Genomic DNA, 23,005 nt, shown 5'->3' on the forward strand with positions numbered 1-23,005 from the left:
TAATATATTGTACAACTAAGATCCCATCATATACACAACAATGCGAATATAAAGCTTCCTACACCATAATCTCATTGCACGATGAATTCATCTATATATGCTACCACCAGTAACCCAATTGCACATGACACACTACCAATAATAATTTAAAAAAAAAGGATATATACTGAAGATGAAGACAATGACAATGCTACCCAAAAGAGAATTAAGAAGAATTATAGAAATTTAAATCAAAAGTAGTATTTATTTAGACTGTCGTTTTTAGACTAAGTATTTAGACTAGCGTTATTACAAAGTTGCAAACATTTATTTTAGTGACAATAAAATCAATATCTCATATATTATATTGCATTTATATACTTTAAATTACCGATTTAAATAAACAAATTCAATATTTTTATTTACCTATGCATGAACATCTCCGATATAATATTGCATTGATATACTTTGAAATACTTATTTAAAAATAATCATTGGGCATTATTTCATTCGCGCAAAGCGCGTAAAAGAACTAGTTATTATTATAAGGGTCAAATAGGTCACCCAACTGCACACCAAAGTGCAATTAGGTCACCGAACTCAAAAAAGATGCAATTGGATCCCTAAACAATACAAAATTATGCAATTAGGTCCAAAATGATCTGTTTACCTGAAATGGTAGGTTACCAATTTTAAAAATAATTTTTAAAACTAATTTTAAATAAATTAATTAAAATTAAGATTTTAAAAAATAAAATAAAAAATAAACCTGGCGGAGACGATTCGTCTCCGGCAGGCTTCGTCTCCGTGGCCGGAGACAAAGGTTGGTCTCCCTGGCCATGGAGATGAAGGTTCATTCGTCTCCATGGCCGGAGACGAAGGTTCTGGTGGTCTCAGGCCATGGAGACAAAGAGACCTTCGTCTCCATAGTTTTAAAAATTATTTTTAAAATTGATAACCTACAATTTCAGGTAAACAGGTCATTTTGGACCTAATTGCATAATTTTGTGTTGTTCAGGGCATCTTTTTTAAGTTCGGTGGCCTAATTGCATTTTGGTGTGCAGTTGGGTGGTCTATTTGACCCTTATTCCTTAAAAAAAAAAATTGTTCCATTTTTAATTTACGTTCCATTATTTGAAATTGTGAAAGATTTATGATATAATTGTGATTTGATTTATTCTACTGTGTAATATTATTGTGAAAGATTAAAATGCAATAATTTGATCATTTCCTTTTCCATTTTAATCAATTATGGATCATTTTTTATTTTCAGCCAATTATTAATATTCATTTCCTTTTTTTAATTAACATAATTTCCATTCCTTTTTCCATTTTTATTTTTCAGTCAATTATTAATATTCATTTCATTTTTCAATTTACATAATTCTCGTTCCATTTTTAATTTATAATGTAGAATATTATTGTGACATATTTATATTCCTTTTTTTAGTTTACGTTCCTTTTTTAATTTACTTTTACTATTTACTATTGTTTGGGCGGGAAATTAAGTAAATGTGATTTTGTTTTTAATTATAGTATAGATATAGAAGTAGATTATTTATTTATTTATATATTTATTATTTTTATTATTGTTGTTGTTGTTATTAAGTTAATTCTATCTTCCATTTTCATTTTTTTGTTTCCTTTTTCAGATCTGGACGATCGTTCCAGTCCCCTCTGTCTAGAAGGAGGGCGACGACAATGGTCGTAGCCCTCGTCCAGATCTAGAAGACGGACATGACCGTCTTCCTTCATCGGCCATAGTCGTCTTCCATAGACGGTCGTGGCCGGACGGCTACGGCTGTCCGTGAAGAAGGAAGACAACCACGACTGTCCAGCGCGGACAGCCGGTGGTGGCTGTTCTTTTTTATTTTTATTTTTATTTTTTAGTTATTATTATTATTAGTATTTCACCCGTGCGATGCACGGTATGAAAAACTTAAGTAAAAATATTATGGTCTCATATCAATCGTTATTTTAACTATAAAAAGTTAAATTAGTAATAATAAATAAAACTAATCAAAAATACAAATCAAATTACAAATTATTAAAAACAATTATTAAAATACTAATCAAAATTACAAATTATTAAAAAGTTAGTACATATCTTAAAATCAAAGTCTTTATTCATCATGCAAAAATCGGCCCGAAACTAAAAAAACAGAGTGTTATGCTATGCAACCGTGTGCACCATGCATGGTGCACAATGTTGCAAAAACGACGTCGTTTTGACGTCCGCCTTTTAAAAAAATCATTTTCGATTGCCGTTAACGGCGTTATGTTGTGCATAATTTGAACTATATAGTTCATTCATTCTGGATATATATTTCATTCATTCTGGATATATAGCTCATTCATTCTAGATATATAGTTCATTCATTTTGGGTATATATAGTTCATTCATTCTGGATATATAGTTCATTCATTCCGGATATATAGTTCATTAATTCTTGATATATATTTCAAATCATGCACAACATAACGCCGTTAACAACAATTGAAACTATATATTTTTTTTAAGTCGGACGCCTTTTTAATCAAAACGACGCCGTTTTGCAACCGTGTGCACCATGCACGACATAATTTGCGCAAAAAAAAAAAAAACAAACAAAACAAAACAAAACCCAAATAACAAACCCTAGACCCATTACTATTGTACAGCTTCTCAAATCTGCAAATCCCTAACCCTAATCCATTATTATTGCGCAGCTTCTCACTCAAATACGCTTGCCGATCATCTCTCTACGTTTTCTTCTTTATGCAGCATTCCACGCTCCTTCGGCTATCTGTTACTTGAGGGTGAACTACTAACCCAAAAGATATCTATATATCAATAACCATGCTTAAATACTGATTTTTTTTTAGGAAAAAAAAAAGTCCAACAATCAGATGGAATAATTTAATAAATTATAACTTAAAACTAAAAAAAAAAAAAAAATGAACTTGTATAAATAAAAAACTAAGAAATTTTAAATATTTATAACCATAAAACAAAAAAAAAAAAATGGATGGAATAATTACATGAATTATAACTTATATAAATATAAAATTTGCTATAGGGTAATTTCTCATTTAATATATTTTTCTAGATTTATTAACACAATTGATTTTTTTTTTCATATACAAAATTATATTCGAATATATTACTTTCAAAATATTTGATTAACCCGGTTTTGCCCGTCTATATATAATGAGGGCACAGTTGAATTTTTTTTCATATAAAATTACAGAATATTTTTTGCAAAAATTAATTCTAACATTTGTAATGGATTGTGTGCGATTTTAAAAGTAAGATGACTAAATTGGGTACTTTTAATACTTTGGGATTAAATTAAGTATTCGCTAATAGTCGGATGACCAAAATGGGTATTAACTCTTTAAAATAAAATGTATATATTTATTAGCATACAAAAAGATGGACATAAATCAAAGATATAACCTTAATTGAGATTTATTATGTTTTTAGATTTACAAACATAGTTTAATTACCATTTGATTTGTGTTTGAACGGATCTAGTTAGACAAATGTGAATATAAACTGCAAGGGGCAGTTTAGTAACTGGAAATTTTTAAAAATTTCTGGAAACTTGAAAATAGAAAACAGAAAACATGTTTACTAACACAGTTTTTTATTTTGAACACTGAAAATAATTTCTGAAAATTTCTGAAAAACTAGAACACTCTTAAAAACCGTTTTCTAAATGGAAAACGGAATCAACTATCATCTATTTAGTTATATGTCACTATAACCACATTACTATGGTTACATTCATTATCATCTTATTTTACTTATCACAGTCTTATATCTATTCTACTTACTTTACTTATTTAAACATAACTTATTTGCTTACACTTTAAAGTTAGACATTATTTATATTATCAAAATTAAGAATTAAACTCTATATAATGTTTTAGATTTTGATTGAACTCAATAGATTATTAGTTCGAATATTTTTAATTATGTTACATCGTAACACAAGTTCGATCCAGATATCGGATATTGAAATCTCACATATATTAGAATTCAAAGTAAAAGTTATAAATTCATATACATGTCATTAAAATGAATATATCCAAAAAATATTTTAAATATTAGCTCAACAAATAACAATATTATCTAAACTAAATTTTAGGTGAACTTAGTAGGTTATTGGTTCGGATATATTTTTTTAGTTATTATGTTATATTCCATTTAGACTTAAAAGGTAAAAAAAAATTAATTTATTCCATTTAAACCAAACATATGTACAAATATCTACAATTTTAATCAGATCGAATAATGTTAGGCCCTTAACTGGAACAAAAAAAAATGTCGGTAGTATTATTTCTTAAAATAAATGGTTCATATTATTTTGATTTTAGTATTTTGTAATGATTTTCCTTATTTACCCGTTATTATATTATTTTCTTCCTTTAAATAACCTAAATTCCGTTAATATAAACTTTAGTAACGAAATATTCCGTTAACTATTTATTATTTTTAACTTACTCATTAATTTTTATAAGAAAGGTCTTAGGTTCAAACGTCATCCCGGTTAGAGTTGGCATCATTGTTAAACATATACTACGAATGATAGATTATATGAACCCGGGGGTCCGAATTATACAACCCGAATATATGTTTGAATATAATAAATAAATAATAAACGATAAATATTGTATTAATTGAGCGTATAATGCTATTACAGAGGTTCGGGACTTGTAATAACAGTACAAGTGTTGTAAGAAGGTAAAAGATGATTGAATAGGACACCAGGAGGTGTTTTTATACCCCCCGGCCGGACCGGGCCCGGGTCACGCGGGAGGAGCCGCGGGACTTGCTCCACGCGAGGACCCGGTCCTTGGCCGAGCACGGAGCTCGGCCAAGGTGCGGGCCATGGGCTCGGCCGAGCCCGTGAAGCCGGCCGCGTAGGCCGACCCCGGGGTGCCGACCTCACGCCAGGCCGACCCGCGTATGCCGACCCTGGGTGTGCTGGCCGACCCCGGGCGCGCTGGCCGACCCCATGGTGGTTGGCCTACGTAGGCCGACCCCGGGGTGCCGAGCCCATGTTGGCCGACCCCGGGGTGGTGGTTAGCCGACCCCGGGGTGCCGAGCCCATGTTGGCCGACCCCGGGGTGGTTCGTCACTCCGTGTGCATAGTAGCCGGGGACTCCGTGATAGTAGCCGAGGACCCCGGGGAGGTAGTAGCCGAGGACCCCGTGGTAGTATTCGAGGACCCCGGGGTGGTAGACCCCTCCATGGTCTGTCCGGCCGCGTGCTTAGTCCGCTCGATGCCGTGTGTGATCCGCTCCATATTTCTTCGCTCCAGGTCCGCTCCGTAATTATTCCATCATCAGTCCCCCACTCTTGGGGCTGCGAGAAGTCGTCAGCCCAAGAGAGTACCAAAGCTGCTTGATAATTACGAGGCCCCCCTCGTGTTTTAACGCTCTATCCTTCGTCTATGCTTGCTGTTGTGCAAGCTGTCACCCGAGCGGTGTCCATGGAGAGCGTGTTGGGGACCCTTCGGGCGCATCTGGGGGCCGAGATGAGGGATCGCAAAGAGTTGGAGGCGGTGCACAAAGCCATGGGGAGCAAGCCTGCGGCATTGGAGGGCAAGTATGCCAAGATGATTGCCAACTATGTGCGGGAGCGCCGGGCGCATGAGGAGGCTTTGAAGGTAGTCGTGTCGAGCTACAGGGACTCCGAGGTGGGCTTTGAAGGCAGCTCTGTCAAGCTACAAGGACTCCGATGTGGGCTTTGAAGGCAGCCCTGTCAAGCTACAAGGACTCCGAGGTGTTCATCAAGGATGTGAAGGCCCACCTCGCCGAGCATGCGGTGGAGCCCTTTGGGGACCTTCTACGCGACCCCATTGGGAAAGGGCTCGTGGCTGTGCAAGGGTTGTAGATGTACAATGTGGGAGAGTGTGATGCAGCGTAGGGTTTAGTTCGTTCTTTGCAAGAGAGATGAGACCATCGACCCCGTGGTGTGGGGTCTCCCGGCTGACCTCGGGAACCTGGAGTCACCAGCCGACCCGATGGAGGTGGCCAATGGAGATATTCATCTGACTTCCCCTTGGAGCTCGGCCACGGACCTTCCGTCTCATCCGGACTTGATTTCAGACCTTCCACATGGTGCTTGTGATGATGTCCCTTTGGAGCGGATTTACATTGACCCCGTTGGCGTTGAGGCTCTCCTTCGGCCAGGCGATGGGGAGACGTGGCTCATCCGTATGGCGATAGGCGAGGTCGGACCTCGTATCACCCCTAGGGTGCACCGCGAAGCCGGCCGAGAACTCTTCAAGAGGTCGGCCGAGACCCCCTCGAGAGGTCGGCCGAGACCTCGTCGAGAGGTCGGCGGGGACCTCCTCGAGAGGTCGGCGGAGACTTCCTCGAGAGGTAGGCGGAGACCTCCCCAAGAGGTCGGTCGAGACCTCGTCGAGAGGTCGGCGGGGACCTCCTCGAGAGGTCGGCGGAGACCTCCTCGAGAGGTCGGCGGAGACATCCTCGAGAGGTCGGCGGAGACATCCCCAAGAGGTTGGCCAGGACCTCCCCAAGAGGTCGGTCGAGAGGTCGGCAAGGACCTCCTCGAGAGGTCGGCAGGGACCTCCTCGAGAGGTCGGCGGAGACCTCCCCAAGAAGTCGGCGGAGACCTCTCCGAGAGGTCGGCTGGGACCTCCGAGAGGTTGGCGGAGACCTCCCCGAGAGGTCGGCCGTGACCTCCCCGAGAGGTCGGCGGGGACGTCCTCGAGAGGTTGGCGAAGACCTCCCCAAGAGGTCGGCGGAGACCTCCCCGAGAGATCGACTGGGACCTCTCGAGAGGTTGGCAAAGACCTCCTCGAGAGGTCGGCGGAGACCTCCTCGAGAGGTCGACGGAGACTTCCCCGAGAGGTCGGCCAAGACCTCCCTGATAGGTCGGTCGAGACCTCGTCGAGAAGTCGGCAGGGACCTCCCCGAGAGGTGGGTCGAGACCTCCCCGAGAGGTGGGTCGAGACCTCCCCGAGAGGTCGGTCGAGACCTCCTCGAGAGGTCGATCGAGACCTCATCGAAAAAGTTCGCCAAGACTTCTTTGGGAAGTCGGCCGAAACCCTGCCAAGTGGCAAATGAGGTCGGACTTCGGGCTCCCCTTAGGGTAGCCGTTCGACCCCAAGCCACCATACTTGGGCCGTTAAGCTCTTCCGTTGGGGTTGGTACGCGAGGTTGGACCTCGTGCCCCCTTAGGGTGGCCCTTCGACTCCAAGTCACCGGACTTGGGCCGTTAAGCTCTTCCGTCAGAGTTGGTACGCAAGGTCGGGCCTCGTACCGTCGCTAGGGTATCTAGGCGTTACGCCCGTTCGGCGATAAGCGAAGTCGGACCTCGTACTGCCCCTAGAACGTCTTAGCGATTCTTGGGTTGGAGCCTTTTGACTCGCATCCCGAATCCTTCCGTTCGGCGATAGGCGAGGCCGGACCTCGTACCACCCCTAGGGTATTTAGATTGCGTTACGCCCGTTCGGCGGTAGGCGAGGCCGGACCTCGTACCGCCCCTAGGACGTTTTAGCGATTCTGGGGTTAGAGTCATTTGACTCGCGCCCCGAACCCTTCCGTTCGGCTATAGGCGAGGCCGGACCTCGTACTGCCCCTAGGGTGTTAAGATTGCGTTACGCCCGTTCAGCGATGGGCAAGGCCGGACCTCGTATCGCCCTTAGGACATTTTAGCGATTCTAGGGTTTGAGTCCTTTGACTCGCGTCCCGAACCCTTCCGTTCGGCGATAGGCGAGGTCGGACCTCGTACCGCCCCTAGGGTGTTAAGATTGCGTTACGCCCGTTCGGCGGTAGGCGAGGCCGGACCTCGTACCGCCCCTAGGACGTTTTAGCGATTCTGGGGTGGAGTCCTTTGACTCGCGCCCCGAACCCTTCCGTTCGGCGATAGGCGAGGTCGGACCTCGCACCGCCCCTAGGGCATGTGCTCCGTCTAAGTTGGCTGTTGCGGTTGATTGTAGCAAAAATAAGATGTGAGCTCGGGTGTGAAATATTGTCCTCAGGAGATTGGGGGTTATGGCACGCAATATGCAATCACAAGAAACTAGACACTAGCATAAGGAAATCAACGAGAAGCTAAGCAAATCATAGCGAGATTGAGGCTACGGTAACTAAACAAAGTAACACAAACACATATTAACAAGATGTAAACACGAAATAAAGAAATAGGACTCAAGCTAGAGAGCATTATCATCTAGATGCTTTAACAACCTAAGGGATTAGGGAGAACAAGTAACCAAGGAATCAAGCGGGAATGCACATAGATATCCTAGTCTACGAACCATTCTCATGATTAATAAACAAGGATTAGAACAATGAATTGCCCCACTTTCGTGGTGAATCAATTCCAAGTCCATCAAGCACACAAAGCATCTAAAGCCCCCAATTTCCCCTATTTTCGTAGGAAGAAATCGGGTCTATGCAAGGGGTGGCTTGGATTCATCACCCAACTCTCGTTGAGGCAAGGAATCCTCCAAAAACAAGCTAATGGATGTGTACATCAAACATTAACAAGATATAAATACAAAACCTTCACAAACACATGAACCCTAGGTCGGAGTTCTTCCCCTTTTTTGCAATAATCACAAATCAAGCATCAAGATAGATAATAAAACCCTAACTCAAGTCCAAAAACTAACTACTCATGATTAAATAGCATAAAGAACTCAAAAACATAAGCATGAAACATAAATCTTGCAAAATAAATAGATAAAATGAAAAAGAACTTATGTATTGAAAATGGAAGAAGAATCTTCAAATGTTGGAATCCAAGCTTCAAATCCAAGATTACAAGCTTCAAAAGTGTTAAGAAACATAAATCTAAGCCTAATCTAACCTAAAAATATGAAGGAGAATGAAAGGGAGAAGCTAGGGCTCAACCATGGGTTAAAATCGAGCTAAAATGAGTGAAAAACGCAGTATATAAAGTTGCAGAGGGCTGGCCACGGGTGTGGCCACGCCCTTGGCCACACCTGTGGCCAGAAAGGCAGTTTACACTGCCCAGTGGCCACGGGCGTGGCCAGACCCGTGGCCACAAGGCAGTGTGCACTGCCTGTGCACTGAGTCTGTCTTCTAGGTCATTTTTCACCCTTTAAACCTTTGAATTAGTATTTGGTGCTTGAATCCAAGTTGTATCCCTTCAAGTTATCTTTCCAATGGCGCAAGAATCACTTCATTTGGACATTCCTAGGATGAGATATGGTCCAAAACCCAAACAGTGGTCAATTTTGAATTGTAAGTTTGGAACTTCAACTTCAAGGATAATTTCGACCCCTGTGGCTTCCTTTTTAGGCTTTGATGTTTGAATATGAGTTGTAGATCTTTGAGTATTATTTCCAATGGGACAAGAATCACATAAATTGGATATTTCTAGACCGAGATATGCCCCAAAAACAGAACAGTGGCCAAACCATGCAAGAATTTCAACTTGTTGACACTTGTTCCACTTTTGCCTTTGGTTTAATTTGTCCATATGATCAACACCATTGAAAAAATCACTCTTTGGCTCCTTTGGAAGTGTTGCATCCATCTCCTTAGCTTCACATTGGCTCCCCTTGACTCCAAATGCATCCAACATGATCTAAAATCCTTCATTTCTACTCAAAGATAATGAATTGTGCATAATGGATCAAATGAACAAATAAAGATCATTTTGAACAACATTGTGACACTTCATAAGAAAAACAAGGCTAAATATGGGGTAGACATGGGTATAAATATGAACAATTATACACTTATCAGCGGTCCCCGCGTACGCAGCCGCCACATCCGTCCTCAGGTCGGCCGACCCCACGCGGGCCGACCTCGCGTCACCCGACCCCGCGGCGGCCGGACCCGCGGTGCCCAAATTCCTGATCTCGCATGTGCTCGTGCTCTTCTACCATTCGGGGTAGGATAATTGCTCAACGAAATTCATTATTCCATTACGAACGAAAACAAAACATTATTGTGGGGAGTCGGCTTGTTATTGGAGAGGGGGTTGGCCGTACAAATGTGCTTCTACTGGTAAAATTTCAGCAAGTGTTCTGAGTTCCACACCCAGTCCACCGTCTTGCCCGATGGAGTCTTTAACTTGTAGTTGCCCGTGCGTACTATGGCTTCGACCACATATGATCCTTCTCATTTCTTGGTAAACTTGCCTCCGTCCTGGGGTCGGCTTGCTTCCCTCATCCGAAGGACGTAATCGCCGACTTGAAAGTAGCGAGGTCGAACCCTATTGTTGTGGTATGCCTTCGTCTGGCGCTGTTAATTTTCCGCACGGACCATGGCGCCCTCCCTTCTGTCGTCGAAGAGGTGGAGGTCGGCGGCGTGGTGCTCCTCATTGAGGTCGGGGTCGTACACCGCGACCCGATAGGATGGTATTGCGGCCTCGGTGGGGCCCGCGCTTCGAACCCGTATGCTAGCGCAAACGGAGTTTCCCTGGTAGCTCTTTTTGGGGTGGTGCGGTACGCTTATAGGACGGTGTCCAACTCCTCCACCCATGTACCTCCGGCTGCGTCCAGGTACTTCTTGGTGCCTTCCACTATAGTTCTGTTGGCGTTCTCCACCTGTCCATTTGCCTGCGGGTACGCCATCGCCACACGGGTGTGTTTTATGTACCATTGGTCGCAGAACTCCTTGAACTCTTTGCTCTCAAACTGCCGCCCGTTGTCGGAGATGATTTACATGGGGACCCCAAAGCGGTACAGAATTTTCCTCCATACGAACTCCGTGCACCCGGGTGCTCGTGATGGTGGCGAGGGGCTTGACTTCGACCCGCTTTGTAAAATAGTCTATGGCGACTATGATGTACTTCCTCTTCGCGGACCCCCATGGGTAGGGCCCCGACTATGTCGATTCCCCACCTTGAGAATGGGATCACTGTGCTGGTGGGCGTGTAGCTGGTTGTTAGCCGACCCGGCTCCGCGTGAAAGTGCTGGCAGGTTGGGCACCCCCGGGCGTACTCCACGCACTCCTTGGCCATATTCGGCCAAAAGTACCCCTGCAATAGGGCCCTCCTCGCCATGGCGAAGGCTCCTTGTTGTGCCACGCAGGTGCCCTCATGTATTTCTTCCTTGACGAACTTGGCTTCGTCTGGGTATAAACACCGGAGGAGGGCGCCGCTGTAGGACCTTTTGTAAAGGGTGACGCCAAGGAGTACGTATGTTGGTGACCTCCTCTTGACTACCTTGGCGGCCGCCTCATCTGCTGGCAAGGTGATGGTTCTCTTGTACTCCACCAGGTAGTCTAACCAGCATGGGGGCCGAGTTTGTATGGGGAGGACTGGGTAGGCCTCTAGGCTGGACCTAGGGAGGTCCTCAATCCGTGTTATCTTAGAGACATGCTCCGGGGTGCCGAGGCCGAGCTTGGAGAACAAGTCCGCGTCTTCGTTTTGACTTTGGGGTACCTCGGTCAGGTCGGCTATGTGGAGGTCGGCCTCGGAGCTCTTAACAATCATGTCGTCGACGTAAGCTTGCAAGTTCGGCCGAGGACCTTCTTCAACACCTTGGCCATCATTCTAGTGTACGTGGCTCCCGAGTTCTTAAGCCCGAAGGCCATGACCCGGTAACAAAAGACCCCTTCGGGGGTGGTGAACGCTGTCTTTTCTTCGTCATCCTCGTGCATGAAGATTTGGTGGTACCCCCGGAAGGCGTCTAGGAAGCTCATGAGTGTGCATCCCGCCGTCTCGGCCCCCAGCTGGTTTATGTTGGGTAGCAGGAAGGGGTCCATGGGGCATGCCTTGTTGAGGTCCGTGTAGTCCACACACATCCTCCACGTAGGTGGTTTAGGTGCGAGGACTACGTTCGCGAGCCATGCCGAGTATAGGACCTCCCTTATGTGCCCTATCTCGAGGAGAGTGTCGAACTCCTTCTTCACAAATTCTTGTCTATCTGCGGTGGGATAGCGCTTCCGCTGCTGGACCGGCTTGGTTTTGGGGTCCACCTCCAGTTTGTGCGTGATGACCTCCCGACTGAGGCCCGGCATGTCCTCGGGACCCCAGGCGAACACGTCCTTGTTGCTGCGGATGATCTCAACAATCCTACCCCGGAAGTCGGCCGGGAGGCCTGTACCCACCTTCACCATCCTGTCGAGTCGGCTGAGGTCCAGAATGACCTCTTCTGTCTCCACCGCGGGTTGGGCTCGGGGCCGCTTCTCCTCATCCCGAAGCGCCTTCTCGGTTACGGTGTGTACCTAGAGGTCCTTCTTTGTTATTTGGCGGCATACTTTCAAGTAGCAGCTCCGACTAATTTTCTAATCTCCTCGCGTGATACCCACTCCAGTGGGGGTGGGGAATTTTAGGCAAAGGTGCCCCATGGAGATGATGCACCTGAGGTCCTCCAAGGCAGGTCGGCCGAGGATGATGTTATGGGCGCATCTGATTTTCACCACCACGAACTCCACCTCTCACTTTTTGACGTGCGGCGGGGTGCCGATCTGCACCTCGAGGGTGATGGAGCCCTCTGTTTCGATGGAGTCCCCGGTGAAACCAGATAGCGGGGTCCGTACCGTGGAGAGCTGCTTCCGGGATAATCCAAGCTACGTGAAGGTGTCTAATACATGACGTTCACGGAGCTCCCCGTGTCCACTAGTACACGGTGGACCATGATGTCCTTGATCTTTAGCCTGATTACCAACGCGTCTCGGTGGGGCAGGGGGCCGTCCGGGAGGTCGTCGTCGGTGAACGTTACGGGCTCCCGGCGTGTCCTCTTTTCGTGGGGCACCCGGACAACCTCCCTCACGTATAGGCTCCGCGCCGACCTCTTCCTCTCGGCGAGCGTGTCTCCACCCTCCGGGCCGCCGAAGACGACGTGGATGACCTTCGTCTTTGCCAGGCTGTCCGGCTCGGTGTCCTCGTTCTCCGTGAGTTGGTCGAGTTCCCTCTTGCGCGGGGTGGAGGCGGATGGTCTAGCACCATCCTTATTCTTCCGGGCGTTGTCGAGGCCTTTGGCGTGGTCTCCCTCGAGTGCTCTATTGTTGGGGTCGGCTCCCGTGGCCTCAGAACGCGAGGTTCATGGCTCTGAGACCTCCGCGAACACGACGACTCCGCCTATCAGGCATCTGCGGACGGCCTCGGCCCTAGGCGGTCTCGCACCGGCACACGCGGGCCCAACCGCCCGAGCACGGATGTGGTCCGGGTCGGCCGAGTCCTCCTCCTCCCGTTGCTCGTGCCGGCCCCAGCTGGCATCCGCTTTGCCTCGTCTCTCAGATGGTCGCGGTGAGTTGACTTCTCCATCGGTTGGTGTCCCAAGAGCCCGAGGCACATGAGTGCTAGGAGCGTCGTGCTCCCTCGGAGGGGGCAGATGTGCAGGTGCCGGGGCACCCCGTCACAGCCCCGCCATGACGCGGTTGAGTGCGGTCGCCGCCTGCTCGAGTGCGACGGCCTTTTCTTGGGGAGTCGGAATCAGGGGTGGGACGGGTGGCGTCGTCCCGCTGAGCAGGCGATTGTTGGTGAGCCTTCCCCGGAGGTCCTCCGCCGTCCCTCGCCGGTTCCCATTGATCTAATCTCTGAGGTCCCCTCCCGTCCCTACGGGCACGGTCTGCTGACTCGCGTGGTCCCGTTGGGGTGGTTGGCAAGGGAGAGGTCGCGGGTGTTGCGTGAACCCTGCGAGTTGTGGGTGTTCAACCCGGATCTTGTCATCGCTGTGGATGAATGATAATGGGGAGAGCGCTTAAGCTTGTACAGCCGCTCTCAACAAGAGCACCAATGATGGATTATATGAACCCGGGGGTCCGAATTATACAACCCGAATATATGTTTGAATATAATAATAAATAAATAGTAAACGATAAATATTGTATTAATTGAGCGTATAATGCTATTACAGAGGTTCGGGACTTGTAATAACAGTACAAGTGTTGTAAGAAGGTAAAAGATGATTGAATAGGACACCAGGGGGTGTTTTTATACCCCCCAGCCGGACCGGGCCCGGGTCACGCGGGAGGAGCCGCGGGACTCGCTCCACGCCGTGCTCGGCCAAGGTGCCGGCCATGGGCTCGGCCGAGCCCACAAGGCCGAGCCCGTGAAGGCCGGCCGCGTAGGCCGACCTCGGGGTGCCGACCTCACGCCAGGCCGACCCGCGTATGCCGACCCTGGGTGTGCTGGCCGACCCCGGGCGCGCCGGCCGACCCCATGGTGGTTGGCCTACGTAGGCCGACCCCGAGGTGCCGAGCCCATGTTGGCCGACCCCAGGGTGGTGGTTAGCCGACCCCGGGGTGCCGAGCCCATGTTGGCCGACCCCGGGGTGGTTCGTCACTCCGTGTGCATAGTAGCCGGGGACTCCGTGATAGTAGCCGAGGATCCCGGGGAGGTAGTAGCCGAGGACCTCGTGGTAGTAGTCGAGGACCCCGGGGTGGTAGACCCCTCCATGGTCTGTCCGGCCGCGTGCTTAGTCCGCTCGGTGCCGTGTGTGATCCGCTCCATATTTCTTCGCTCCAGGTCCGCTCCGTAATTATTCCATCAACGAATATGTTAAAATATATTTTTAAAAATATATAATATAAAATTTAACATAAACTTTGTTCAAATAATTAGTCCAGCTAAATACAAAACATTCAAAGTTAAAGCATCAAAGATTATATATCAAAAACTTTAAAAATCATTTGATTTTGATGCATTTAAAAAAAAAAACAAATTTAGGTTTTTTTTTCGTTTAATTAATCTTCTTTTGATTATTTAGATCAAAACAAAACTTAATATTTTAATTATACTTTTGCATTATTAGTATGATTTAGGTTGTTATGGTATTAATATTTTTGTATGTATTTTTATAATGGAACAATTGTACATTACTTTACAAATATTATACTATTATTTTTTTATTGAACAAAATTGTTCTTACATCATTGTTAGGCCTGCGTGACCTAACTACAAAATTGTTGATCATAAATACAATTACACATGGACTCTAAAACGGTAGGATCATTTTTTTAATGAATTGACAATGTTGACATCCCTCTTGCTCTAGTGAACAAGTTTACACATCAGAATTTTATCAATGCATGAAAACTTCTAAAGAAATTTGTAAGTTAATTTTTACTATATCATTATAACAATATCTATTGTAACTATATGTTTTGAATTATTTATTATCATCCTCTATTGACAGGAATTGTAACAATTGTCATTGACAAACTCTCAAAACAATTTGTCTCAACAACGAATGTAAATTAAAAAAAATACAAAGATTTCATTATTGTTAATGAAAAGTATGTACGCCACTTTATTACTCTTGTTAAATTAAACTAGTTTTTTTACGCGCTTTGCGCGAATAGGATAATGCCCAATAGTTATTTTTAAATAAATATTTTAAAGTATATCAATGCAATATTATATAGAAGATGTTCATGCATAGGTAAATAAATGTTGAATTTGTTTATTTGAATCGGTAATTTAATGTATATAAATGCAAGATAATATATGAGAGATTGATTAATTATATATAACTGTCACAAAAATAAATGTTTTGCAACTTTGTAATAACGCTAATCTAAGTACTAAGTCTAAATAAATACTATTTTTGGTTTAAATTTTTCTAATTCTCTTTTGGGTAGCATTTTTATTGTTTTCAGCTTCAGTACATGTCTTTTTTTTTTCTTTTTTTTCTTTTTTTAATTGGTAGTGTGTCATATGCAATTGGGTTATTGGTGTATCATAGAGGAATTCATCATGCAATGAGATTATGGTGTATGAAGTTTTAGATTTGTCTTGTTGTGTATATGATTGATATCTTAGTTGTGCTATGAACTCTTTATCTTACAAGCACATGTTGATGTTTGGTAGTGGTAGTTTTCCCCTACATGTTTCATATGTTGTGAGACATCAAATTCTAAATTAATTAAATGCATATGTATTATTTTTTGTTGTAGCTACTAATTTATTTTTTAATTCAAGTAATAAGAGCAATAAAGTGGGAAAATTATGTTGTGCAATGTGGACACGGTTCCAAAACTGTTCATAATTATGAATATATAGTTCAAAAATTATGAACATATAGTTCTATAATTATGAACATAGAGTTGTGAACATAATTATGAACATATAGTTCTGTAATTATGAATATAGAGATTCAATAATTGTGAATGAAGTTAAAAAAATTATGAATATATAGCTTTATAATTATGAACATATAGTTTAGTAATTATGAACATAGAGTTCTGTAATTTTGAATATAGAGTTTAATAATTATGAATATGAAGTTCAAAAATTATAAATATATAACTTTATAATTATGAACATATAGTTCAGTAATTATGAACATATAGTTCAGTAATTATGAACATAGAATTGTGTCCACATTGCAAGGTGGACAGTTCCATAGTATAACGATTGAATACAGTGGCGTACATACTTTTCATCCACAATAATGAAATCATTGATTATTTTTTTTTTTTTTTGAATTTCCATTCGTTGTTGAGACAAATTGTTTTGAGAGTTTGTTAATGACAATTGGTGTGATGATGATAATAAATAATTCAAATTATAAGGTTACAATAGATATTATTAATTATAATAATATACTAAAAATTAACTTACAAATTTTTTTAAAAGTTTTCATGAATTGATAAAAACATAATTGAAATATTAAGTTTTGTTCTCAATAATCAAAAGAAGATTAATTAAACGAAAAAAAAACTGAACTTAAATTTATTTTTTTTTAATAAAAGAAAATCAAATGATTTTTAAAGTTCTTGATTTATAATCATTGAATGCTAATATGATATGTATTTAGTCGGGCTAATTATTTGACCAAAGTTTATGTTATGTTTAACAATTATGCTAACTCTAATTGGAATGAGGTTCGAACCTAAGACCTTTCTTATAGAAACTAATGAGTAAGTTAAGAATAATAAATAGTTAACGGAATATTCCGTTAATAAAGTTTATACTAACGGAATTTAAGTTTATTTACGGAAAGAAAATAATATAATAAAGGGTAAATAAGGAAAATCATTAAAAATACTAAAATTAAAATAATATGAACCATTCATTTTAAGAAACAATTAGTACCGACATTTTTTTTTATTCCAGTTAAGGGTCTAACATTATTGGCTCTTATTAGAATTGTAGATAAAGCAGTAGCTACAACAAAACAAAATAATATGCATTTAATTAATTTAGAAATAAATGTCTATAATTCCTTTATTTAAAAAAAAATATTCATTATAAAAAATTTAAAAAGAGATATAATTTCATTAGTTATATTATCTTTATTTTCTACAATTCAAACATTCATTACCTTCAAATTTATTAATTTATTATATTTACTACATTGTTCATTGTCTTCTTATCTTGTAATTTAATATCAAAGTTATAATACAAAATATGTTATATATATTTATTTACCAGGTATTTTATACAAATATAATAAATTTAATATTTTGTTCAATACTTTCAGATGATAACCTACGACACACATCTCACAACGCATGAAACATGTATAGAAAAAAGACCACTACCAAATATCAATAGGTGCTTGAAAGATAAAGAGTTAACAGTATAACTAAGATCTCATAATATACACAACAAGGCAAATCTAATTAAAGCTTCCTGCACCATAATCTCATTGCACGATATCCATCTATGCTACCACCAGTAACCCAATTGCACATGACACACTACCAATAAAAAAAGAGAGGACATGTACTGAAGATGAAGACAATGACAATGTTACCCAAAAGAGAATTAAGAAGAATTTAAACCAAAAGTTGTATTTATTTAGATTATCGTTTTTAGACTAAGTATTTAAACTAGCGTTATTACAAAGTTGCAAACATTTATTTTAGTGATAATAAAATCAATATTTCATATATTATCTTGCAGTTATATACTTTAAATTACCGATTTAAATAAACAAATTCAATATTTATTTACCTATGCATGAACATCTCTGATATAATATTGCATTGATATACTTTGAAATACTTATTTAAAAATAATCATTGAGCATTATTTCATTCGCGCAAAGCGCAAAAATTAGTTTTATATATAAGATCTAAAAATCAATCGAAATTAAACTTCTGTTAATTTTATAACGTTAATCTAAGTAAAATAAAATTGAAAAAATAAATGTTAATAAACAAGTTTTCTAAATAGAAAATGGAAAATGGAAAACAGAGAATGAAAATTAAAAAATTAGAAAATAGAAACAGTTTTCATTTTAGTGAAATTGGGACTAATTAATTTGATCAGCATGCATCTGGGCTCTACTACGATCGAGAAATATCTGGAACATGGTAGCGTCACCCCTGCCTGCCTAGATCTTTCTCACCATTTCTAATGCACCGCATCAGAACATTCAAGACAAACAAACAAAACCCATTTCCTTCCTCTATATATACTACAAGTGAAGAAGTCCTCTCCCCAAGGAATTCCTCATCAGTCATCATCACACTACACTTGCCACTTAATTACAACAACCCAAATCTGCAATATATATAATCTTCCCACCATTAACAGTCACTGCGATAGATTGAACTGATCGAGAATTGAAGAAAAATGAGAGTTTTATTCGGCTATTGCATTTTGCTGGCGGCGCTGGCATTCGTGTCGCAAGGATCTTTGCTTCCTCACATAATGGACCTTCCGGGCAGCAGCCTACTCTCATCGGACGGGTGGTTCTTGGACCCGTTCCGCGTGCTAGAAGAGACGCCACTGGCACTGGAACGGGACGAGAGCTTCGCGTTGGCGCCGGCCAAAGTAGACTGGAAGGAAACGCCGGAGGGGCACGTGATCGCGCTAGATGTGCCGGGGATTAAGAAGGAGGAGCTGAAGATCGAGGTGGAGGAGAACCGGGTGCTGCGGGTCAGCGGAGAGCGGAGGCGGGAGGAGCAGAAGAAAGGGGATCATTGGCACCGGGAGGAGAGGGTTCACGGCAAGTTCTGGCGGCGTTTCCGGCTTCCTGAGAACGCCGACCTCGACTCCGTCAAGGCCAGGCTGGAGAACGGCGTGCTCACCATTTCCTTTGCCAAATTGGCCCCCGACCGCGTTAAGGTCCCTAAGGTTGTGAGCATTGAAGGGGAGAAGCCAGCAGAGATAAACGAAGCAGCTAAACAAGAGCTTTAATAATGGACCGGATCGGGCTTAGCTTATTATTACACCAACTCCATCGAATAATTTCACTCAATGCTAAGCTATTTTCACTCCTATTAATGTAATACAATGTTGTACTGTATTGTTGTATATGTACTTTTGGGTGTTTGCCAAATCAAACAATGAGATAATTTGCAATAAATATTAGAGATAACCTATGTTCTCTCAATTAATATAATGGAATATAATGGTCCCTTATATTAATTGGTCCCTTTACAATGTAGCAAAATAGTTTATTAAATATTCAAGAGAATTTATGTTTTATCAATTTAAACATTTTTAAATTTTTTTGTTGACGATTCTTCGTCTCCAGTTATGGAGATAAATCATAGAGACGAAGAAACTCTTTGTATCCGGCTAGAAACGAAGAGACTCTTTCATTTTTTTGGTCGGGAAGGAAGACGTACAACTTCTTCGTCTCCGCGAGAGGCTTTTTTTTTTTTTTTTTTTAATTTTAAATTATTATTTTTAAATAATAATTTTTAAAAAATATTTTAAATTTTAGTGACCTGTTATTAGGGGTGAGCATCGGTCGATAACCGAATAACTAATGACATTTTATAAATTTTCATAACCCACCGGGACACTTTTAATCGACCGAAACTGATTATGTCGATTTTGGTTATTCGATTAACCGAATAATCGAGCATCTTACATAGGGATGGCAACGGGGCGAGGAGTATACTCCCCGTCCGCAACCCCGACCCTATTTCCGCCCTCATCCCCATCCCCGGCGGAGAATTGAAAAAATTCCCCGTTCTCGTCCCCGCGGGGAATTTGGCGAGGACGGAAAATCCCCATCCCGGTCAACTTATAGTCAATGTGTAAAAGTAATACAATTTTTAAAAGTGAAAAACAAAAAAAAATTGAAATTCATAGTCAATATATTCTAATAATCTAATTAATCCAATATATACACATTCAATATTCATAGTGCATGCAATATAATCAATCAATATTCAATATATTCCAAATTTCAATTCATCCAATATATACATACACTGTTTGAATAGTTGAATAGTATTGAGTGTGTTTTAAATTTTAATTTTAAAATCTAATAAACCTAATTAACTAAATAACTAATAATCTAATTCCTAATTCCTAATAATATATATAATATATATATATATATATATATATATATATATATATATATATATATATATATATATATATATATAATATATTTTTTATTTTCGGGGTCGGGGACGGGTATCCCCGTCCCCAGCGAGGAATTTAAAATATTTTCCGTCCCGATCCTCGAAATTTTTTCCGTCTCTGTCCCCCCGCTGAAGACGGGGCACATTGACATCTCTAATCTTACAAGTAATATTATATATATATATATATATATATATTTTTTTTTTAATTTTATTTATTTATTTATTTATTTTTTTGCCCTAGAAGGGTAGAGAATGAACTGGTTGCGGAACCGCGTCTCGGCCGCCGTCTTCACTCGTCCCAGTGCTTCCCTGAACTCAGTGAGTTGGGAGCTCCAACAATGCCGCGGAATCCGAGTGAAGGTCTTTAACAACAATCTAGAGAGAGCATTGGCGGTGATGCAAAGGATGATGCAGTCCAGCGGGATTGAACGGATCATAAAGCGCCAGCAGCCTCGCCATATCAAGAACTGCGAGAAGCGGGTACTCGCTAAGAAAGCCCTCCAGCGTAAGGTCCGCTCCCAAGAACTCGCTCGCAAGCTCAAATCCATCCTCGTCAAGAAAGTCAGGGGTCTGTAAGAGGAGTAAAAGAGATATCTATCTGCATTTGTGGTTACAGCCAATCTCCATTTTGTTGCGGTTTATTCAATGGCTTGAATTTTTATTATGCAGATCAGTGGTGAAACGCGAAGACTGCTATCATCAAATCTGTAATTTGTTATATCCTCACTGCTAAAAGTGCATGGGTGGATTTGAGCATTCTTACGGCAAATCGTGAATTTTGCAGGACATTTTATACTGATTTTCCTCTTGAATATTTCATAAATTTTTAGAGATGTGTTGTTTCTCTAGCTACTTTATGATTTGGTATTAGTATTTGAAGTTTGGGATATCTTTGTAGCAATTGCCTTTAATAAAAATTTAACAGTATATATATAACGGTTTTGTCAGTTTTTTGGTAATTCTCTTCACCCCTACATGTTACTAACCTGTGAAACTTCTAAATTAGACTAATTGCACAAATTTGATTAGTTTAAGGGTTCAATTGTTATTTTTTTTTAGGTTCTTTTTTTTGAAAGCTACTGACTCTATTACATTGTAGTATCTGTTCAAACATACTTTCTCAACCTATTGAAGCACAAAGAGTCAACAACGCCTCCACTGAGACTCGATCTCATGACTTCCCATATGGAAGAAGTCACTACATGTCATCTGAGCACAAGGTGCTTGGCTAGGTTCAGTGACTTAATTGCATTATTATGTGTAGTTCGATAGTCTATTTGATCCTTATTCTTTTTTGTTTTTGGTATTCGAGAGAATCAAAGTTTACACACCCTTAAAATTTGGAGCTATGTCACTTTTAAAAATTTCTTGTTTACATTCGAGGAATGTTGAATAATAATAAGTATTTTTTGGACAAAAATTAATTTTTCAGTCAACAAAACGACCAAAGTCGAGATCTAAAAAATTGATCGTCGAAATTTTTGACCAATATATTAATTTAGACGGAAATAGCGCTTAATAGTGTTGTAATGTTATTGTTTGTGCCCGTTGGCCTTTAGCTCCTAACCGGTGAGTTTCATGATTGAATCAACATAAAAGTAATGGATAGAGAAGAAGTGAGTGACATGATTTCATTTCAACAGCCTCCTCTTACAAATGAATTACACACATATATAATACCAAATAATAATGGCATATATAATGAGACATTAATATGTCTGTTACAAACGTTACAAAATAATGGCCACCACTAATATTTACAACAAATAGATCATTATTGGACAAAAACTTTGGGCGAACACCCTACCAAATTGATTTAATTAGAATAATTTCCGACCAATTCCTTTTGTTGGTCAGAAAAGAGAACTCAATTATTGCAATGGAGAGTTCCTTCTAACGGTTGTTCAGAAATTGTGAGCAACTATATGTTGACAGAAAAATTTGAAAATTTTCTAATTATTTTTTATTATTTTGATCTTGCTATTATTTTAATTTTACATATTGTCAATTAATTCGGTGTTATCAACAAAATAACATACACAATAATTAATTTCAAAATGAAAAATATATTTAAATTCAACTACAACTGCTCAAACCCTTGCCCCAAATGGTTGAATCCAACTGCTCAAATCCTGCTCTACAATATAATGTTGCAGCTTCCTTCCATTATGTGGTTGGCTGCGCTGTCTATAATCCAAAGAAATTCAATTTATCTTGGTGGACTAACTGGATTAGTATACTCTAAAACTTTATAAGTAAAATTACACTTTTGGTCCTCAAATTATACTAATAGACTCCGTAATATAGAATTAGTTCTTAAATTATATGCGTGCAGTGACCATATTTAATCTTTAAGTTTCGCGCAAAGTGGCGAGTTTAGCTCCTGAAGAACCAATTTCGTCACTTTATTAAGTAACATATTGGTGGCATAAATATAATAGTTTCCGAGGGACTAAAATCGTCACAATTCCTCGTGTTGCCGTGACCATCTTTAATCTTTAAGTTCCGCGCAAAGTGACGAGTTTAGCCCCTGAAGGACCAAATTCGTCACTTTATTAAGTAACATATTGGTGGCATAAATATAATAGTTTCCGAGGGACTAAAGTCGTCACAATTCCTGACAGAGCATATGGGAAGATGCAAATCATGGTAACTCCCACGTTGATAGGTTGCTCCCACACTGCCGCTGGTGAGACTCGATTCCTAGTCATTCTTTCTAAACTTTACCTCTATGACCAGTTGAGCTGCCCATGCGGGCTTGTATGCATCATACTTTGTATACCTACTGGAGGCCTAA

The 23,005-nt window shown here is 41.2% G+C and overlaps 2 protein-coding genes across 2 annotated transcripts; both read left to right on the top strand.

Annotated features, from left to right (window-relative positions):
- Nucleotides 1-18,320: 18,320 nt before the first annotated feature.
- On the top strand, nucleotides 18,321-19,187 carry LOC109148538 (22.0 kDa class IV heat shock protein-like). Its single transcript, XM_019296276.1, has one exon. It carries the CDS (start codon nucleotides 18,452-18,454, stop codon nucleotides 19,016-19,018), a length of 567 nt encoding a protein of 188 aa, XP_019151821.1. The 5' UTR covers nucleotides 18,321-18,451; the 3' UTR covers nucleotides 19,019-19,187.
- Nucleotides 19,188-20,460: 1,273 nt separating this feature from the next.
- LOC109148636 lies at nucleotides 20,461-20,784 on the top strand. The gene has a single exon (XM_019296371.1). It carries the CDS (start codon nucleotides 20,461-20,463, stop codon nucleotides 20,782-20,784), a length of 324 nt encoding a protein of 107 aa, XP_019151916.1.
- The last annotated feature ends 2,221 nt before the right edge of the window (nucleotides 20,785-23,005 follow it).

The sequence above is a fragment of the Ipomoea nil genome, unplaced genomic scaffold, assembly GCF_001879475.1.
Source record: "Ipomoea nil cultivar Tokyo-kokei standard unplaced genomic scaffold, Asagao_1.1 scaffold2144, whole genome shotgun sequence".
NCBI classification, from domain to species: domain Eukaryota; kingdom Viridiplantae; phylum Streptophyta; class Magnoliopsida; order Solanales; family Convolvulaceae; genus Ipomoea; species Ipomoea nil.